The sequence below is a fragment of the Myotis myotis genome, unplaced genomic scaffold (genome assembly GCF_014108235.1).
Source record: "Myotis myotis isolate mMyoMyo1 unplaced genomic scaffold, mMyoMyo1.p scaffold_m19_p_9, whole genome shotgun sequence".
In the NCBI taxonomy this organism is placed as follows: Eukaryota; Metazoa; Chordata; class Mammalia; order Chiroptera; family Vespertilionidae; genus Myotis; species Myotis myotis.
This window is the reverse complement of record NW_023416401.1, coordinates 52,665,485-52,682,257: the sequence shown is the minus strand read 5'-3', so window position 1 is coordinate 52,682,257 and position 16,773 is coordinate 52,665,485. Positions and strand designations below refer to the sequence as shown.

Genomic DNA, 16,773 nt, shown 5'->3' with positions numbered 1-16,773 from the left:
ATTTTTTAGTATCCAAAATACCTCCACTTCACATTTTATCTTCACATTGTGAAGGAACAGAAGAGTACTGTTCTGAACATTTAAAATTTAAAGGTGAGCAAACATTTGTGTGGAACATGAAGTTTCCAGAAGTTATCATTTGGCTAGAATCACAGTTATTGATAAAGGTAGGTTAGAACCCAGGCTTGCTGACCCTGATCTGAACTGTGTCATTCCCATGACACTGGGAAATTTCTGAGTTGTTTGGGAAACTTAGTTACAGATTATTACCTCAGTTGCCTCTTTGACCCATGGACTTCCATTTTTTTCTTCTTGCCAAATTAAAAAGTACTCAAATACTAGATCATATTTCTAAAGGACTTTTCTTGTTTCATGGGTGGCAGAAATTTTCGAAGTAAAAATACCAAGAAGGGAAAGGAGGCAAAGGTGGAATGGATGGAATAAGGGTAAGGAAGAAGCAGAGATAGAAAGGGAGCAGTGAATGAGGTCAGAAAGAGTGTGTCTCCGCACCAGGGTGTTCAGGGTCACGGCAGCGCAGGAGGATAAGGGATGCGATGAGCCTAGGGTTAGCCACAGTAGGTGCACATGTGAATTGACTTAGAAGAAGGACATACATGGACATACTTTGATTGTGTGATGGGGGCAGATTGTGAGCGGAAGGGGAATGGCATTTATTCTGCACACTGTGGGGAACTCTTCAATGATAGCTTAGAAATTTTCAGAATAACTTTGAGGAAGAGTTTTAGATGAAAACTGATGGAAAAATTTTTTGGTTCATGGCCTCTGAAAATAGATGGATGCACTGTAGTGGATACAATAGATCTGTTCCTGAGAACACTGTTTATAAATTACATCTATATTTAAGTTCTTTGTGTGAGAGAATAACTTAAAGATACCAAAGATGAATCCATTATTCAACTCAAGAATTACCCTAATTTTTCTATGTTGGTGTATGTTGAAAGCACAATCCTCGTGTTCCATCATACCTAGTCAAATTCCCCCTGGCTTCCAAGAAACCAAGTAATCTCTGACTTCTTTGCAGATGTTATCTGAAAATAGGCCTGTTTGCCAGGAAGCTATGTATTTGCCCCCCCCCCCCTTATTTTTTGTTTTGTTTTGTTTCGTTAATTCTCACCCGAGGATATTTTTTCCATGGCTTTTCAGAGAGAATGAAAGGAAGGGAGGAGGGAAAAAGAGAGAGAAACATTGATGTGAGAGAGACACATTGATTGGTTGCCTCCCAAGCATGCCCCTACCAGAGTCTGGGATAGAACCTGCAACCCAAGAATGTGCCTTTAACCAGGAATCGAACCCATGACCCTTTGGTTCGAGGGCCAACATTTTAACCACTGAGCAGCACTGGCCAGGGCTGCATTCACCCTATAAAATAGGACTTTCGTATGCCTTGGTACACCCTCCACAGCACTGTGCCATCTTCTTTCCTTACCTTTGTTCAGCACCTCTAACTGTGGGCAGTGCGAGGGTGGTTACAGGTTGAACATGGTTCCCTGTCACACAACACTCTGTAGGAGGAAGGAAATATGTGTGGTTAAAACATGGGAGGTATTGTGACTTCTCTTCTTTACTAAGGCGGTTTCCAAATCACATTTTTCCTTTCAGTTCTCAGTCTTTGAAGCAATAGATAATAAATACATGTATTTGCTTGCTTGTTAAAGACTAGGCAAGTAAAATTGTTGGTACAGGACAGACGTGTAAACTTTGAGTTTGAATGTACATTAAAAATCGTTTAGACTTGTCTCCCACACCATGGAAGGATACCTTTATTTTTTTTTAAATATATTTTTATTGATTTCAGAGAGTAAGGGAGAGGGAAGATAGAAACATCAATGATGAGAGAGGATCATTGATTGGCTGCCTCCTGCATATCTCCTACCGGGGGTCGAGCCTGCAACCCAGACACATGCCCTTGACTGGAATCAAACCTGGAACCCTTTAGGCCGCAAGCTGACGCTCTATCCACTGAGCCAAACCAGCTAGGGCAAGGAAGGATACCTTTAAAACATTCTGGAGCCTGCAACCCAGACACATGCCCTTGACTGGAATCAAACCTGGAACCCTTTAGGCCGCAAGCTGACGCTCTATCCACTGAGCCAAACCAGCTAGGGCAAGGAAGGATACCTTTAAAACATTCTGGCCCTATGAGCCCTTTCCACTAATGTCATTTATTCCTTGCTAAGTCACTCTAGGGCAGTGGTTCTCAACCTTCTGGCCCTTTAAATACAGTTCCTCATGTTGTGACCCAACCATAAAATTATTTTCGTTGCTACTTCATAATTGTAATGTTGCTACTGTTATGAATCGTAATGTAAATATCTGATATGCAGGATGGTCTCAGGCGACCCCTGTGAAAGGGTCGTTTGACCGCCAAAGGTGTCGTGACCCACAGGTTGAGAACCACTCCTCTAGGGAGAAAGCCATTTAACTTCCATTGCGCTTGTTTCTTTTCTCTTTGTATAACAGCAGAGAATATTTGCCATGGTAAATTGAGAAGCACTGTCGTGATGCAAGACATCGCACACTGCCTGTCATGCTCCCTCCAGTGAGAGCTCACTGTGGTGGAAGCTGGGTTAGCATGGGAGGTTCATTAGCACTAGGAATTGGAGGTGGGGCCTTTGGGATGTGATTAGGTCATGAGGTGGAGCCCCCATGAGTGGGATTAGTGTCCTTATAAAAGGGACTTAAGAGAGGACACTTTTCCTTCCCTCTATGTGAGATCACAGCATGAAGACAGTAGTCTGTGAACCAGGAAGTGGGTCTTCACCAAACACTGAGCCTGGAGGGACCTTGGTCGTGGAGTTCCCAACCTTCAGAACTGGAGGAAATAAATGTGTGTTGTGTGTTGTTTAAGCCAAAAAAAGAATCACTGAACTATGTGAGGTGGCAGATGTGTTAATTAGCCTGATTTACTTGATTGTGGTAGTCATTTGACAATGTGTACGTATATTAAATCATGTGGTACATGTTAAATATATACAATTTTTACTTGTCAATTATGCCTCAATAAGCTTAGAGGAAAAGGAGTCACTGGGATAACAAAAGTATGAGGATTTTAAAGCCCAAGAAAACCCTTATTTGCATCCTGGTTCTGCTATTTTAACAGTGGAACAAAGAAATCATCTCAGGTTAAATAATTTACCCAAGTTAATTTACTGAAAATTACTTAACTTCATTTTCATTGCAACATAGATCTCATTAATATCTAACTCACATTGTTATTTTGAAGGTAAGATCAAAATGTCTGGCCCATATAAAGCAGTCAGGAAATTGCTGCTACAATAATTGTTTTTATTATTGTATATTCATTCAACAAATACGTGTTGAACACTGTCATTATGCGCCAGGCGCTGTGGTATGCGTCGGGTAAACTGGTGACTAAGAAAAACAAGGTCATTGCTACCGCAAAGCTTACAGTTTAGTAGATGAGACAGAAATTAAGAAACAGGGGTTTCAGGTGATTAGTGCAATGAAGACCACAAAGCAGAGTGGATGTAGTAGAGAACCAGGTGGAATAGCTCATTTAGAGACATTTCCCAAAGAAGCTGGAGAATCTGCCATGGAACAGTGGGGGCTGGAGGGAAAATCCAGCAGGGGACTAGTAAGTGGAAAGGCAGATAGCCCTAACCGGTTTGGCTCGGTGGGTAGAGCTTCGGCCTGCGGACTGAAGGGTTGCAGGTTCGATTCCAGTCAGGGGCATGTGCCTTGGTTGTGTGCACATCCTCAGTAGGGGGTGTGCAGGAGGCAGCTGGTCGATGTTTCTCTCTCATCGATGTTTCTAACTCTCTGTCCCTCTCCCTTCCTCTCTGTAAAAAATCAATGAAATATATTTTTTAAAAAAAAAAGAAAGAAAGAAAGGCAGACAATAGCGTGTTTTCCGAAGGAAAGAGGACCAAAGTGGCTGGAGTGTGGTGAGCCAGGAGGAGGAGAATAGTAGGGACGAAGTCAAAGAGATCCGTTCGTGAGGGCTTTAGGGTATGGTAAGGAGTTTGGATTTTTCTAAGTACAATGGGAGGGCAGTAGAGGATTTTAATTGGAGTCGTGATTTGGATTAATTCATGTTTTCAGAATACATTGGTCTGCTGGTTAGAAGTGAGGAAACAACTTAGCAGGCTGTAACAGTAGTTTAGTCAAGAGCAGGTGGTGGCTTGGGTTAAGATTATGACATTGCAGGTGATGAGACCTGGAAAAGCTTAACTGCAGGACCTGAAGGTAAATTCCATGTGGAGAGAGACAAGGAAGGAGGGATTCAGGGTTGCCTGCTAAATTTTTGTCCTGCATCGGGCACATGGGTGTAGGCTGGAAACCATTCTCCCGGTGATGGGGAAGAGCACAGGGTCTGGGGGCAGGCGGGGAGATACACTGTTCAGGAAGGAGGTGGGACATGCTAGGTTTGAGATGGCTATAAGACATCCACATTTTAAAGCCAATTTAGTCACAATTCCTGTATTTTTCAGAATAATACTTGTTCCCTTCTATTGTTGCAACTTTATTTCCTCTTGTCTCACCTAAAGTTTGAAATTCAGAGTCTCTGAATCTTAAAGTTGTGCTGTAAGTCTCTCCTGGCATTAAAATACACTCTTGTGAATTCGCTGGCTTACATTTCTACCAACGTGTATTATAGGATTCAGGGAAACTGTTATGTTATCCATCCTTGCTAACTTGGCTTCAATATAAAGAATTACTCTCCCCTGGCAAAAGTTTGAAATTCTTTTTTGAGAGGCTCTACTCTATTTACTAAAGATTTTCTAGGGTTTCTTCTGGCCATTAAAAGTAATAAATATTTACTCATTTTGGATTTTGGTCTTATATGGTATCTTTCTGGCATGATTTCACATAGCTATTTTACCTTACCTGTGATTTTTTTCCGTAGAAAACTTGGTACTTTTGATGTATTAAGCTGCTATTTAGACTAATTCCTCTTAAGTTGTAATCTTGTTTTGTTCCTTTGGATTAGTAGGTTGAGAAGAAAAATAAACTGTCAAGAGAGCATATTAAAAATAGAGGAGGAAAGAAAATAAAAGTAGGTGCAGGAAATTAAGTTCATATGTTTTTTAATCCTTACCCGAGGATATTTTTTCCATTGATTTCTTTTTTTTAGAGTGGAAGGGAGGGAGGGGGGAGAGAGAGAGAGAGAGAGAGAGAGAGAGAGAGAGAGAGAGAGAGAGAGAGAGAGAGAGAGAGAGAAAGAGAGAGAAAGAGAGAAGAGAAACATCAACATGAGAGAGACCCATGGATTGGAGCCTCCCACTGGCGTCCCGGCGGGGGCCAGGGATTGAACCTGCAACTGTGGTACATGCCCTTGATGGAATTGAACCCGAGACCCTTCAGTCTGTGGGCCAACCCTCTAACCACTGAGCAAACCGGCCAGGGCATGTTTCGATGACCTTTTCTCCTTCTTTCCTAAAAGCCACCCAACCCAGTGTTATGTGTTATAACCTTGGCAAATGTAAAATTTCCTAACTTTGATTTCTTTTGTGTCAGTTATCTGTTGTTGCATAACAAATTACCCCAAAACAAGTAGCAGCCATCGTTTCTTCTCTCACCCAGTTTCTGAATATAGAATTCAGAAGTGGCTTTGCCGGGTGGCTTGGGCTCACATTGGGCCTCTAATGTGATGGCAATCACACTGTCGGTCAGGCCGAAGCCACCTGAGGGTTTGGCTGGGTTTGGAGAATCCCCTTCTCCGGTGGCTGGTTCACGTGGCTATTGGCAGGAGGCCACGTTTCTTTCCTCACTGGTTGGGCCTCTTCAGGGCTGCCTGAGCATCCCTGTGCCATAGCAGCAGGTTTCCCCAGGGGGAATGATTGAGAGCTGGGACGGAGGGCGGGAAAGGGTCTCTTTTCATTATTGACTCCAGGATTTTCTTTAAACTCCTGTCAAAAGCTTTCCAAATTAACATGCTGGTAGTCATTTCTCAAGTGAGAAATGTTTGTATCACTTATATCAAATTTACATTCTGCTCTTCTGGTTCTGTATCTTTCTGCTTACAGAATAATTGTCATTTTAATACTAAATCATAGCATTGAAATTCAGATGTCTTTTGTAGACAGTTTTAGTGGCATTTCAACTCAGCACTTGTCTTACTAACAGTGCACTCAATTGAAGTTTAGGCCATATGTGCATTTATGACCAAATATTCAAAGAGCCGGCACTGAAAACTATATTGTGACTGTTGCCTGGCAGATGTCTATTGCAAGGTGCATCCTGATTCAGATGTGTTAGAATGTGGAAAAAATATTTCTAAGAATTGAAGAAATATGACAAACAGTTTTCTGCCCCAGTTGTGGGAAGTACAACAGATCAAAGTTTTCTGCGGGCAAGTTTCTTTCCTCCTGGTTTTACAAAGCCTGGAACTTCACAAACCCAGAATCTGGTGGGGGAGATGTGAATGGGCGATTTGTTACAAGGATGAATATGCAGGTTATTTCCAAAATACTTCTCTTTTTTTTTTTTTTTTTTTTTGGTTTCAGAAATATAAACAAGGAAAACCTCTCTTTTGTGACTTTATTTACTTAACTTTTTTTTTTTACTTTTTTTTTTTTTTTTAAGGAATAAAGATCACTGTAAACCCAGAATCAAAGGCAGTCTTGGCTGGACAGTTTGTGAAATTGTGTTGCCGGGCAACTGGACATCCTTTTGTACAATATCAATGGTTCAAAATGAATAAAGAGGTAATTTCTTAGTGTTTTTTAATTCCTCTATCATAAGAAGACAGAATGATAGAAAATGAATTAGCATTGTTAGCCTCAATATGTTTTTAGAATTTTGATCTGACAGATATTACTGTGTTATTACTGAAGTATTCAAGAATCTTTATTTTGGTAACACAATTCCAAAATTGTCTTCCAAATAGATTGTAAGCAATAATAAAACCAATTCTGTACTCTAAAAATTGTGGAAAGTAGGGATTACTTGGAGCAAGAATGTGAACAAAGAAGAAACATCACCAGAGTATTCTAACATAGCTATAGAAATTCTTTAAAGACTTCTAAGCTGGCATGGAAGGCTAATGCAATATTAAGTATTCCACATAATTATATTATGTCAAAAGATGGAGGCTGTTGTGAGATTCTGAAATAGAATCAGGAGTCTGGAAGGGGGCATGTTTTCCTCTTGGGGAAGCCTTGTATCCCTGCTCCACCGAACAAATAATTTAAAATCACACATTGAGCCCGGCTATCATGGCTCAGTGGTTGAGCATTGACCAACCAGGGGTCATCGTTCGATTCTTGGTCAGGCACAAGCCCAGATTCGGGCTTGATCCCCAGTGTGGGGTGTGTGGGAGGAAGCCTAACAATGATTCTCTCTCCTCATTGATGTTTCTCTCTCCCTCTCCCTTCTTCTCTGAAATCAATAAAAATATGTTTTAATAGATAAATAAATAGCCCTAGCTGGTTTTTCTCAGTGGATAGAGCGTTGGCCTGTGGACTGAAAGGTTCTGGGTTTGATTTTGGTCAAGGGCACATGCCCAGGTAGCGGGCTCGATCCCCAGGAGGGAGTGTGCAAGAGGGAGCTGATCGATGATTCTCTCTCATTATTGATGTTTCTCTCTCTCTCTCTCTCTCTCTCTCTCTCTCTCTCTCTCTCTCTCCCCCCCCCCTCTCCCTTCCTCTCTGAAATCAATTAAAAAAATTTTTTTAAGTAAAAATAATAAATAAAATCACATATTGGAATTCTCTTTTCTTAAAAGTTCTTTGTGCCACTCTGCCACTGGGGAGTTCTCACTGGTCTGGCTGACCCATGTTGGTCTACATTTGCAAACCTGAAACTAAGTTAAAGATTCATTCTAAGATTGTGATCTTTCCTTTAATGGGGTCACTCTGCCTTGGAAGCAATGTGTGGTTTTATACAGTTTTTTCCTTCCAGACCTCACACGCAGGTAAGGGAGAGCAGCTGTGAACCGTAGTAAAAAGACTGCATGTAGGCCCTGGTGCTAGACAGGCCCGTGTTGGACCCTGGCTATCATTACCAGCGATGTGAATGCTCATCATTGGGCTTGTGAGAATTTAATAGACAGGATGTTCTATGTGCCTAGGCTTTCAAGAGATGGTAACTATTTTACGATATTGTCTCTGTTGCCAAGTTGCTTTTATTTTCCTAAATGACTTTTGCAGGAGAAATAATGGATAAAAGTACTATATTACATATATCGTTAGTAAGTTACGTCCTCATTTGAGAAAGTCAGAAGTGGAGAGCTGAGGAGTATGTCTTAGATTTGGAGAGCGGTAACAGACTTGAAAGCTCTGACGAGCTGAATTTGTCAGACCGTTCTGACGTTTGCAGTCTGTTTTAGGAGCTGTTGGTTTACAAGTACTTGATGAGCATGTGCCTGTGCCAGACTGTGCTCCGAGGCCTGATGATGGAGCACTGCCACCCTCAGCAGGGAGGGGCAGACAGAACACAAGAAATAAATTCCTTAGCTAAGAGCTGTGAGGACAGTAAGCAGGGTGATAGAAAGTGAGAAGCCACTACAGGTGTTAAGCAGAAGGAATAACATGATAGGATTTATGTTTTTAAAACACAGACTTACTGCTTGAAGGAAGCAAGAAGACCAGTCATCTAATCCATGTGCCAGATTGGAATGGAGGTGGTGTGGACCAGGGTGTGGCCTCAGGGGTGGATTCAAGTGCGTCAGTGAGTTTATTTTAGAGATAGAGTTAGCCAAGCCCCATAGATTGGCAAAAGAGTAGGAGGAAAGCAGAAGAGAGATCAAGGATGACCCTCTGGATTTTTTAGTTAAACATCTGGGGACATGTTATGTACTGAGGTGTTGAAGATTAGGAGAGGATTGATTTAGGGAGAAAAATCAAGAATCAAGACCTGTTAAGTTTGAAATGCCTGTTCGTCATCCAAATGAATCAGCTAGTCAGTTTGGAAATCTGGGGAGATGACATTGAAGTGTCTGTAGTGGAGGAGGAACCAGTAAAGAGACTAAAGAATCTGCAAGAGAGAGAAGAAGAAAACCAGGAAAGGATGGTCAGCATTCTCAGTGCTGCTAAGAGGGGGTGCAGGCCAAGGGAGAGGCCTATTTGGGTTTTTTGTTGTTTATTTAAGACACAAGAAACTAGAGTATGTTTTTGAGAGCGAGAGTAAAAAAGAGAAATAGATGCTCAAACATAGAGAAAATTACAGGAGCAAGGTCAGAGAGGATGGGACTGTCAGTGAGAAAAATCCTTTTTCTCTACCCTCTTATGTTCAGTCCCTGGAGGCCTGTGAATTAACTGACAAAATCCAGATGAAAAAGAGAAAACGTTTATTCATCTGGGAACTTACGAAAGAAGTAACTCCATGAATGGTTAGATTTAGAGGCTTATATACCTGACTTAGTAGGGAAAAGGGAGGAGGAAGAAAAGGCCTCTCTGGGAAGAACAAGTGGGTTTCTTAAGGAAATGCAAAGGGATTTATAGAAGAATAAATGGGAGACAAGAAAGTTTGTGACATTGGTTATTCGCGCAGGTGCAAGTGGTCTTTCCATCCTCTTCAGGGCCATAAAACTCCTCGGGAGAGGGGTTTGTAGGTTCATTCTTGGGTCTCCTTCCTGTGAGTAAAAGCTGCCCTGAAGAGTGAATTTATGGTAGCCTCATTTCACAGAAGTTTCTGCTTTTAGGAGAAAAGGGAAGCTCTGAGAAGGCTGATTTATGCATTTGTTAAATCCCAAATGTCTTCAGCTTGAATTAATCTTTATACCAACTCTGAGGTTCTGAGTGGATCCCCACAGATCCTAAGCCCAAGTAGCCTTTATTATGAAGGCACCTTTTTCCATTTCTACAGGAGAGGAGAGAGAAGTTGTAAATAGGTGTGCAGTTTGGTGGCAGGAAGAGTAAAGAGTTTCTGTCTGAAGTCAAAGGCTGAGAGAAGTTGGGTTGCAGTAGGTTTGAGGAGAGAGAAAGTATACATGAATGGTCTGATAGGAAAGCAAACCTCTTAACCTGGCATTTGCCGTGGTAGGATCGTCAGGCAGTGCTTAGTGCACCCCAGTGGTCAGACCTTCAGCAAAATGCTCATGCGCTGGTGCAGGTCCTGAGAGGAGAGAGAGTTGAATTTAGTTGATTGAGGTTTGGAGAGAGAAGGCCGAGCTTGCTCAAGTACTTTGCAGGGGAGCCGATGTAATAGACCCTGGCACTTGATTAAACTCCATGACAGTGTGCAGAGTTGGGTGGTGCTGATAAATCGATGGCAGCAAAGGTGAAATAAACCTTAATGTGGGGACCGAAACTTGGGAAACCCTTGGATGGCCATTTCTCCCCATCACTGATATACTTTCCATAGCCCTGCTCCACCCAGACCTTGAAAGAATTGTACTGTATTAGAAGTGTGTCCGCTCACAGGGTTTCACAGATGAGAACATGGGTCTTGAGGGGAAGTAACTTGCTCATGTACTAACAACTAATTTGGTCAGAACTGAAATTAGTAGCCAGGCTTAACTCCCTGTGTGCTCTCTACTTCATCTTGGTGCTTGTCATGTCATATGGCTACTTTACTCGTAAATGTTGACATTGAGGGTTCTTTAAATACCAACAATTGCACAGTTTTAGATGGCAGAACAATACTTTTCTGTTAGTGAGTTTGGGGAAGATATATGGAAGAGAGCTCTTTAGTTAATGAATTTGTAGAAGACTGTAAGACTTCAGTCCTGAATTACTCTAAATGTTATTTGTTTTTTAAGTAACAAATAGTCTAGATCTTGGAAAAAAGATATGCTTTTCAAAACTCCAAAGACATCATCCATTTTGTACAGCACATTTTATAAGGTGTGTTGCTGAGTCATTCACTGATGTTCTCTACTGTTTATTTCACAGATTCCAAACGGAAATGCATCAGAACTTATTTTTAACACAGTGCATGTAAAAGATGCAGGCTTTTATGTCTGTCGAGTGAATAATAACTGCACCTTTGAATTCAGCCAGTGGTCACAACTGGATGTGTGTGATGTCACAGAACTAACAGAAAGCTTCCAGGGTAAGTAAGTTGAATGTTGAGAAGGGAATTACCTTATTTTCATTTATTTTAAATGTTTGCTTTTAAATAATTTCAAGTATCAAAATATCACAAAAAGCTCACATATGTACTGCACCCAGTATAAGGTCAGCAGTTGTTACAGTTTTATCCTGTGTACTTAGATTCTCTTCTCTACGGATGTATATATATACATACACACACACACACACACACATACCTTCAGATGACAGAACTCTTCTCAATCTGGCCCTGCTGATGGCCTCTTCCAACTTGGATTTGAATGTCTCTGGTTTTAGAGGAGGAAAAAATCTAATAGTCTTGCTCATTTTTTAAAAATATTTTTATTGATTTCAGAGAGGAAGTGAGAGCGATAGAAACATCAATGACGATAGAGAATCATTGATCAGCTGCCTCCTGCATGCCGTACTGGGGATCAAGCCCACAACCGGGGCATGTGCCCTGACCAAGAATCGAACCATGGCCTCCTAGTTCATAGGTCAACACTCAGTCACTGAGCCACTGAGCAACACTGGCCAGGCACAGTTTTGCTCACTTTACAGTTTCTTTCTACACTGTACATTTTTCTCCCATGTAACTGTATTACTCCTAAAAAATTGTGTTGTGGAATAAAACTAGAGTGGACGTTGACATAGAAGGGCATATATAGTATATCATTTGCTGCAATAAAACATTACATTGAACTATTTTTCTACTCTTTGTCATTCATCTTTTTAGTCTAGTAACTGGTATTGATCAAGGAAAAATCAAGTCTACTCTAAAGAGTAACCATCAGACACTATTTTATTTATTTACACACATAGTCAAGACCATATCCTTTGTCATTTTTGCCCAAAAAAAGAATAGGAGAGAAACAGGCTTTTTGTTACTAGTCTGACTCATTCTTCCCTCTCAATTTAGCCTTTCCTATACCTAAATAAATAAACCATCTCTAAAAATAGTCATGATTAATTAAGAGAGTTATTTATCTTTCTAGAATATTTCTGTGCATGTAATAAAATTTACTATGGTTATAAATACAATCTTATTCATTCAAAAAATATTATTAATCACCTGCAGTTTGTGAGACTGAATTTCATGATGGAGACCTGGTATTGCATAACATTGACAAGCCCTCTGTCCCCAAGGAACTTACAGAGTAACAATGAGTGTTCAGTAAATGATGTTTTCTGATATCTGCCTTGGGAGGAAATGCTAGTGATTATCCGTCCATATTTATTCAGTGCTAATAACAAAACTCCTTTTTGCAATAAGTTAAATCAAACTGAAGAATGTAGATCTTTCTGTGAACGTGAATGTCACTCAAGATATTAATAAGTTGTTTGCCCCCTCCAGAGAGATTCTGTGGCCAAACACATTTGGAAGCCACTTCAGCTCTTTTCCCCTCTTACATGCACAATGCATACTAACACTTTGAAAGCTCGACAAGTTCTGCAATTAAAAAAAAAATCTGTTAACTCTGAATTTTCTGAATGTATTTGCCCACCACATTCTTTTATCCAGACAGCATTTCTTAATATTTCTAAAAATGCTGTAGTTGTATTAAACATTGCTATTAAAGATTGTAAAAATGAAGGATGAACTTGAAAACTCATTTACTTTTATAAATTATAGGGGGAAATTTTATTTTTAACTTAGAGATTTTATGTTTAATGATGCTTTTCTTTTAATTTAAGGAAGTTCGAATGGCATCTCTGAATCCAAGTTGCAAATCTGTGTTGAACCAAGGTCCCAAAAGCTGATGCCAGGCAGCACGTTGGTCCTGCAGTGCGTTGCTGTTGGAAGCCCTATTCCTCACTACCAATGGTTCAAAAATGAATCACCCTTAGTGCATGAGACAAAGAAGATATTCATGGTATGAAGTTGGTTTTCGGGGCATTTTTTGTTCCAATAAGTAAAATAAACAGTGTAATAGAAAATTAAGGTGAACATTAAAATTCATCTTTGTTGGGGGTGTTTTTATGTTTTCAGTATTTTTGTTTCAAGTCCTTGTTACTTAATATTAATTGACTTGTATATTTGCAAAATTTCCAGAAAATAACACCAGCCCACATCTAAGGGCTTATACTAAAATGTCAAATGTAGTATTACACCAAACTCATCATAATTGGATTTATTGTGTCATTTGCTAAAATTTATTCTTAACCTAATGAATGGCAATAATTCAGGCTGTCTAAAGCATTCTGAAATTTTACTGTAGGAGTTTTTTAAAATACAAAATAACTTTTTCTCCAAGCCAATTTAAATTAAAATTGAAGAGGAAATGTGTGTGTTCTGATATTGATATAGGTGCCTTATGTGGAATTGGAACATCAAGGAACCTATTGGTGTCGTGTACATAATGATCGCGACAGTCAAGATAGCAAGAAGGTAGAAGTCATCATAGGTAAGCAGTGTTACTCAGTGTTCTGACAAATGGAGTATAATAGAAACTATATAAAATAAAACACTTAAGCAATGGAAATTCTACTAATTACCCCCTTCTACTTAATGGTGTGATAAGTATCAGGAGTTACCATTGTCCATATAGATATTTGAGAGAACACATACTAAATTCATAATCTAGCTTTATATACTACTAGAGGCCCGATAAAATTCGTGCAAGGGGCTTGGGCCCTCACAGCCCCGCGCAGCCTCCGCCGACCCTCGCAGCCCTGCGCAACCTCGGCCAGCCCTCACAGGCCTGACTTCGCCTGGAAGGTCGTCCGGATGGTCATTCTGTTCGGTCTAATTGGCATATTAGCTCTTTATTATATAGGATGACCAGATAGTACTAGAAAAATAGTTTTTTATTTAGACTTTTTGGTTATTTTTTAATTTTATAGTTTATTTTAAACATTTATGGCAAAAAAATGTATTAAAACTTTAATTATAAAGAACTTGGTTTCATGGAAAAAGATTTTTAAGAAAACATTTTTAAAAAACAAACATCACAGACATGTGAAGGAAAGAATGATCAATCAACAGTCCCATCACAAAGTACATAATTTGGGAATTTGTTTTATTTGAGCTTAATGCATTTATAGTTATGTTGTTAATAGTAGGAGGTGTTGATGCATATGTTGGTTTGCCAACATATTTCTGTGATACTTATCTCTCTGTTTGCTTGATGACTGCCCTTCCTAAGATCATGAATTACAATATATTCACATTTGTTTTTTCTGGAACAAGGAAGAACAGATGAGGCAGTGGAGTGCACTGAAGGTAGTGTAATCTTTGGTTTGAAACCAGATATCCTGCATGCTGGCTCCTCTTGGGACTGGTGGCATGCTCTAGCCTGCTGAGTGCAGTGATGGAAAAAATACTAGCTATAAGAAATCATTTCACTCGAAGGATATTGTATCTTACTCTTTGAGGGTTTGTAAAGTGCCACAGACACTGCTAAACTGACACACTATTAAAATAACTACTATTCAGTTGATTTTCTACTCTACTAGTATATAAAAATAAACTTCCTGCATAACATCTTATGAATAGCAAACATTTGCAATTAATTCTTAATGCTAATTTTTATCTTTATAAAAATTGTGAAAAAATATAGATTGCTATATTGTCATGGAGACTTGTTCAGATTTCTTATCTATTCTTTAGCCATGATAATATGCCTCTCAAATTTGAATGTGGTTTTTCTAAAAGTTTCAGGACAGATTATTATTGTTTAACGCATGTTTTATCAAATATTAAATACTCAGTTTGTTTCAATATAAAATTGATATGACCCATTTTTGAAGCTACAAGGCCATCTACCATGTCACCTTTACCATAATATATAAAGAGAATTGAAAATCTCTTTCAACATAAGTTTCTAATTTGTGCTAATTAACCAAAGCATTGTACATAAGTTGTAATAAGTAAATTTCAAAACTTAAGTTCCCTCAGTATGATATCACATTGTTTTACAAAATTAGGTTTGTGGATAGCAAAGTATTTTTTCAATTTCTGCCTCTTTAAATTATAACCTTAGGCCAGGGGTCCTCAAACTTTTTAAACAGGGGGCCAGTTCACTGTCCCTCAGACCGTTGGAGGGCTGGACTATAGTTTAAAAAAAACTATGAACAAATTCCTATGCACACAGCGGCCGCAAAAACACCCGGTGGGCCGGATAAATGTTTTCAGCAGCCGCATGTGGCCCGCGGGCCATAGTTTGAGGACCCCTGCCTTAGGTTCTACTTGGGAAAAGAAAATCATGTTAAATATTATGTTTCCTGGTTTTCTTGTTCTTTGTATCACTATTATGTCACTCTGAAATACTGTAATTACTATTTTCATCCTAATACATAATTGTGAACATGATTTCTCTAGCAAAAGACGATTTCAATCCTGTCGTATTTGGACCCTTTTTGAGGGAAGTTACATGAAGAAATACTAACCAACTCCTCTTTCTTTTCTTTCCCCTTTTTTGCCTAATTGCATTATTTTGAAAACTTCCTAACATTGGAGACTTCTAAGAGTAAATAAATAAATAAATAAAACCAGCATTGCTGTTTTGTTTGGCTTCAGGGTGATGTTTGTAAATTATCACCTGTTGTGATGCTTCTTTATCTGCAAAATTCTCCCTATAATTTTTGTAGTAACAAACACACTGTTAAATAATAATTTTCAAATAAATCTGTTCAGAACACTTAGAAATGAAAATCCAACCATGAAACTACTCCAGAAATTTCAGATGGAAAAATCAGACCCAACTTCTTTTTCTAAAAGATATATAAAATTGAGACCTTTTATAATTGGTGGGTTGACTCATGTCATGAAAAGTGTCCTAATATCATACCTTTTTTACCCATGGAACATGATGTTACCTATTTCATTTTAGGTATTTTGTTAAAGGTATTTGATGAGGACAAGGGGTGGGAATTGAACAGGTGAAGCTCAGCGGATTTGTTAGGGCAGTGAAACTATTCTGTATGACCACTGTAATGGTGAATACATGTATGCAAGTTTTTTGTTTTTAAATATATTTTTATTGGTTTCAGAGAGGAAGGGAGAAGGATAGAGAGATAGAAATATCAATGATGAAGAGAATCATTGATCGGCTGCCTCCTGCATGCCCCACATGGGACCAAGCCTGCAACCCAAACCCAGCTTGTGCCTTGACTGGGAATCGAACCATGACCTCCTGGTTTATAGGTCGACGTTCAACCACTGAGCTATGCCAGCCGGGATGTATGCAAGTTTTTAAAAAATCATTTAGTAGGAGGTCAGAGGAGAGTAGATCCCAGGATGGAATGCAGAATATGACAAAAGAATACAAACTTATTACAAATGTATAAAGTGACCTCACTGAAGAGGGGAAGGAAGAAAAAGTTACTGACCTAAGTAATCAGAAATGCGTGAAGTCAGTAAGATAAAAGGGAAAAGAAATTGTACATAGCCATATACTCTAGCTCATGCTACTCATTAATTGATTTTATATCACATATAAGAATAAGTTCTACCTACCATCTTATGAATAGTATAACATAGATGGCTATAATGTCATGATATTTGCTTAGATGATGTCCTATAGCCAGGGGGTGCAGGTTAACAATTCTGAAACCACTGTGCCTCCAAAAACACATTACACCAACCGTGGGCAAACTACGGCCTGCGGGCCGGATCCGGCCCGTTTGAAATGAATAAAACTAAAAAAAAAAGACCGTACCCTTTTATGTAATGATGTTTACTTTGAATTTATATTAGTTCACACAAACACTCCATCCATGCTTTTGTTCCGGCCCTCCGGTCCAGTTAAAGAACCCATTGTGGCCCTCGAGTCAAAAAGTTTGCCCACCCCTGCAT

At 39.4% G+C, this 16,773-nt stretch overlaps 1 protein-coding gene across 3 annotated transcripts in view; it reads left to right on the top strand.

The window, feature by feature from the left end:
* The window catches only part of MALT1 (MALT1 paracaspase), a 56,050-nt gene that overhangs the window by 14,154 nt on the left and 25,123 nt on the right, over positions 1-16,773 (top strand). For 2 of the 3 annotated variants that reach the window (XM_036321557.1, XM_036321559.1), the window contains exons 3-7: positions 6,568-6,689; positions 10,818-10,977; positions 12,672-12,850; positions 13,285-13,381; positions 14,167-14,199. In XM_036321557.1, the coding sequence (XP_036177450.1) occupies positions 6,568-6,689; positions 10,818-10,977; positions 12,672-12,850; positions 13,285-13,381; positions 14,167-14,199 (591 nt within the window). The remainder of the gene's footprint in view (positions 1-6,567; positions 6,690-10,817; positions 10,978-12,671; positions 12,851-13,284; positions 13,382-14,166; positions 14,200-16,773) is intronic. The other variant, XM_036321558.1, reaches the window with a different exon arrangement.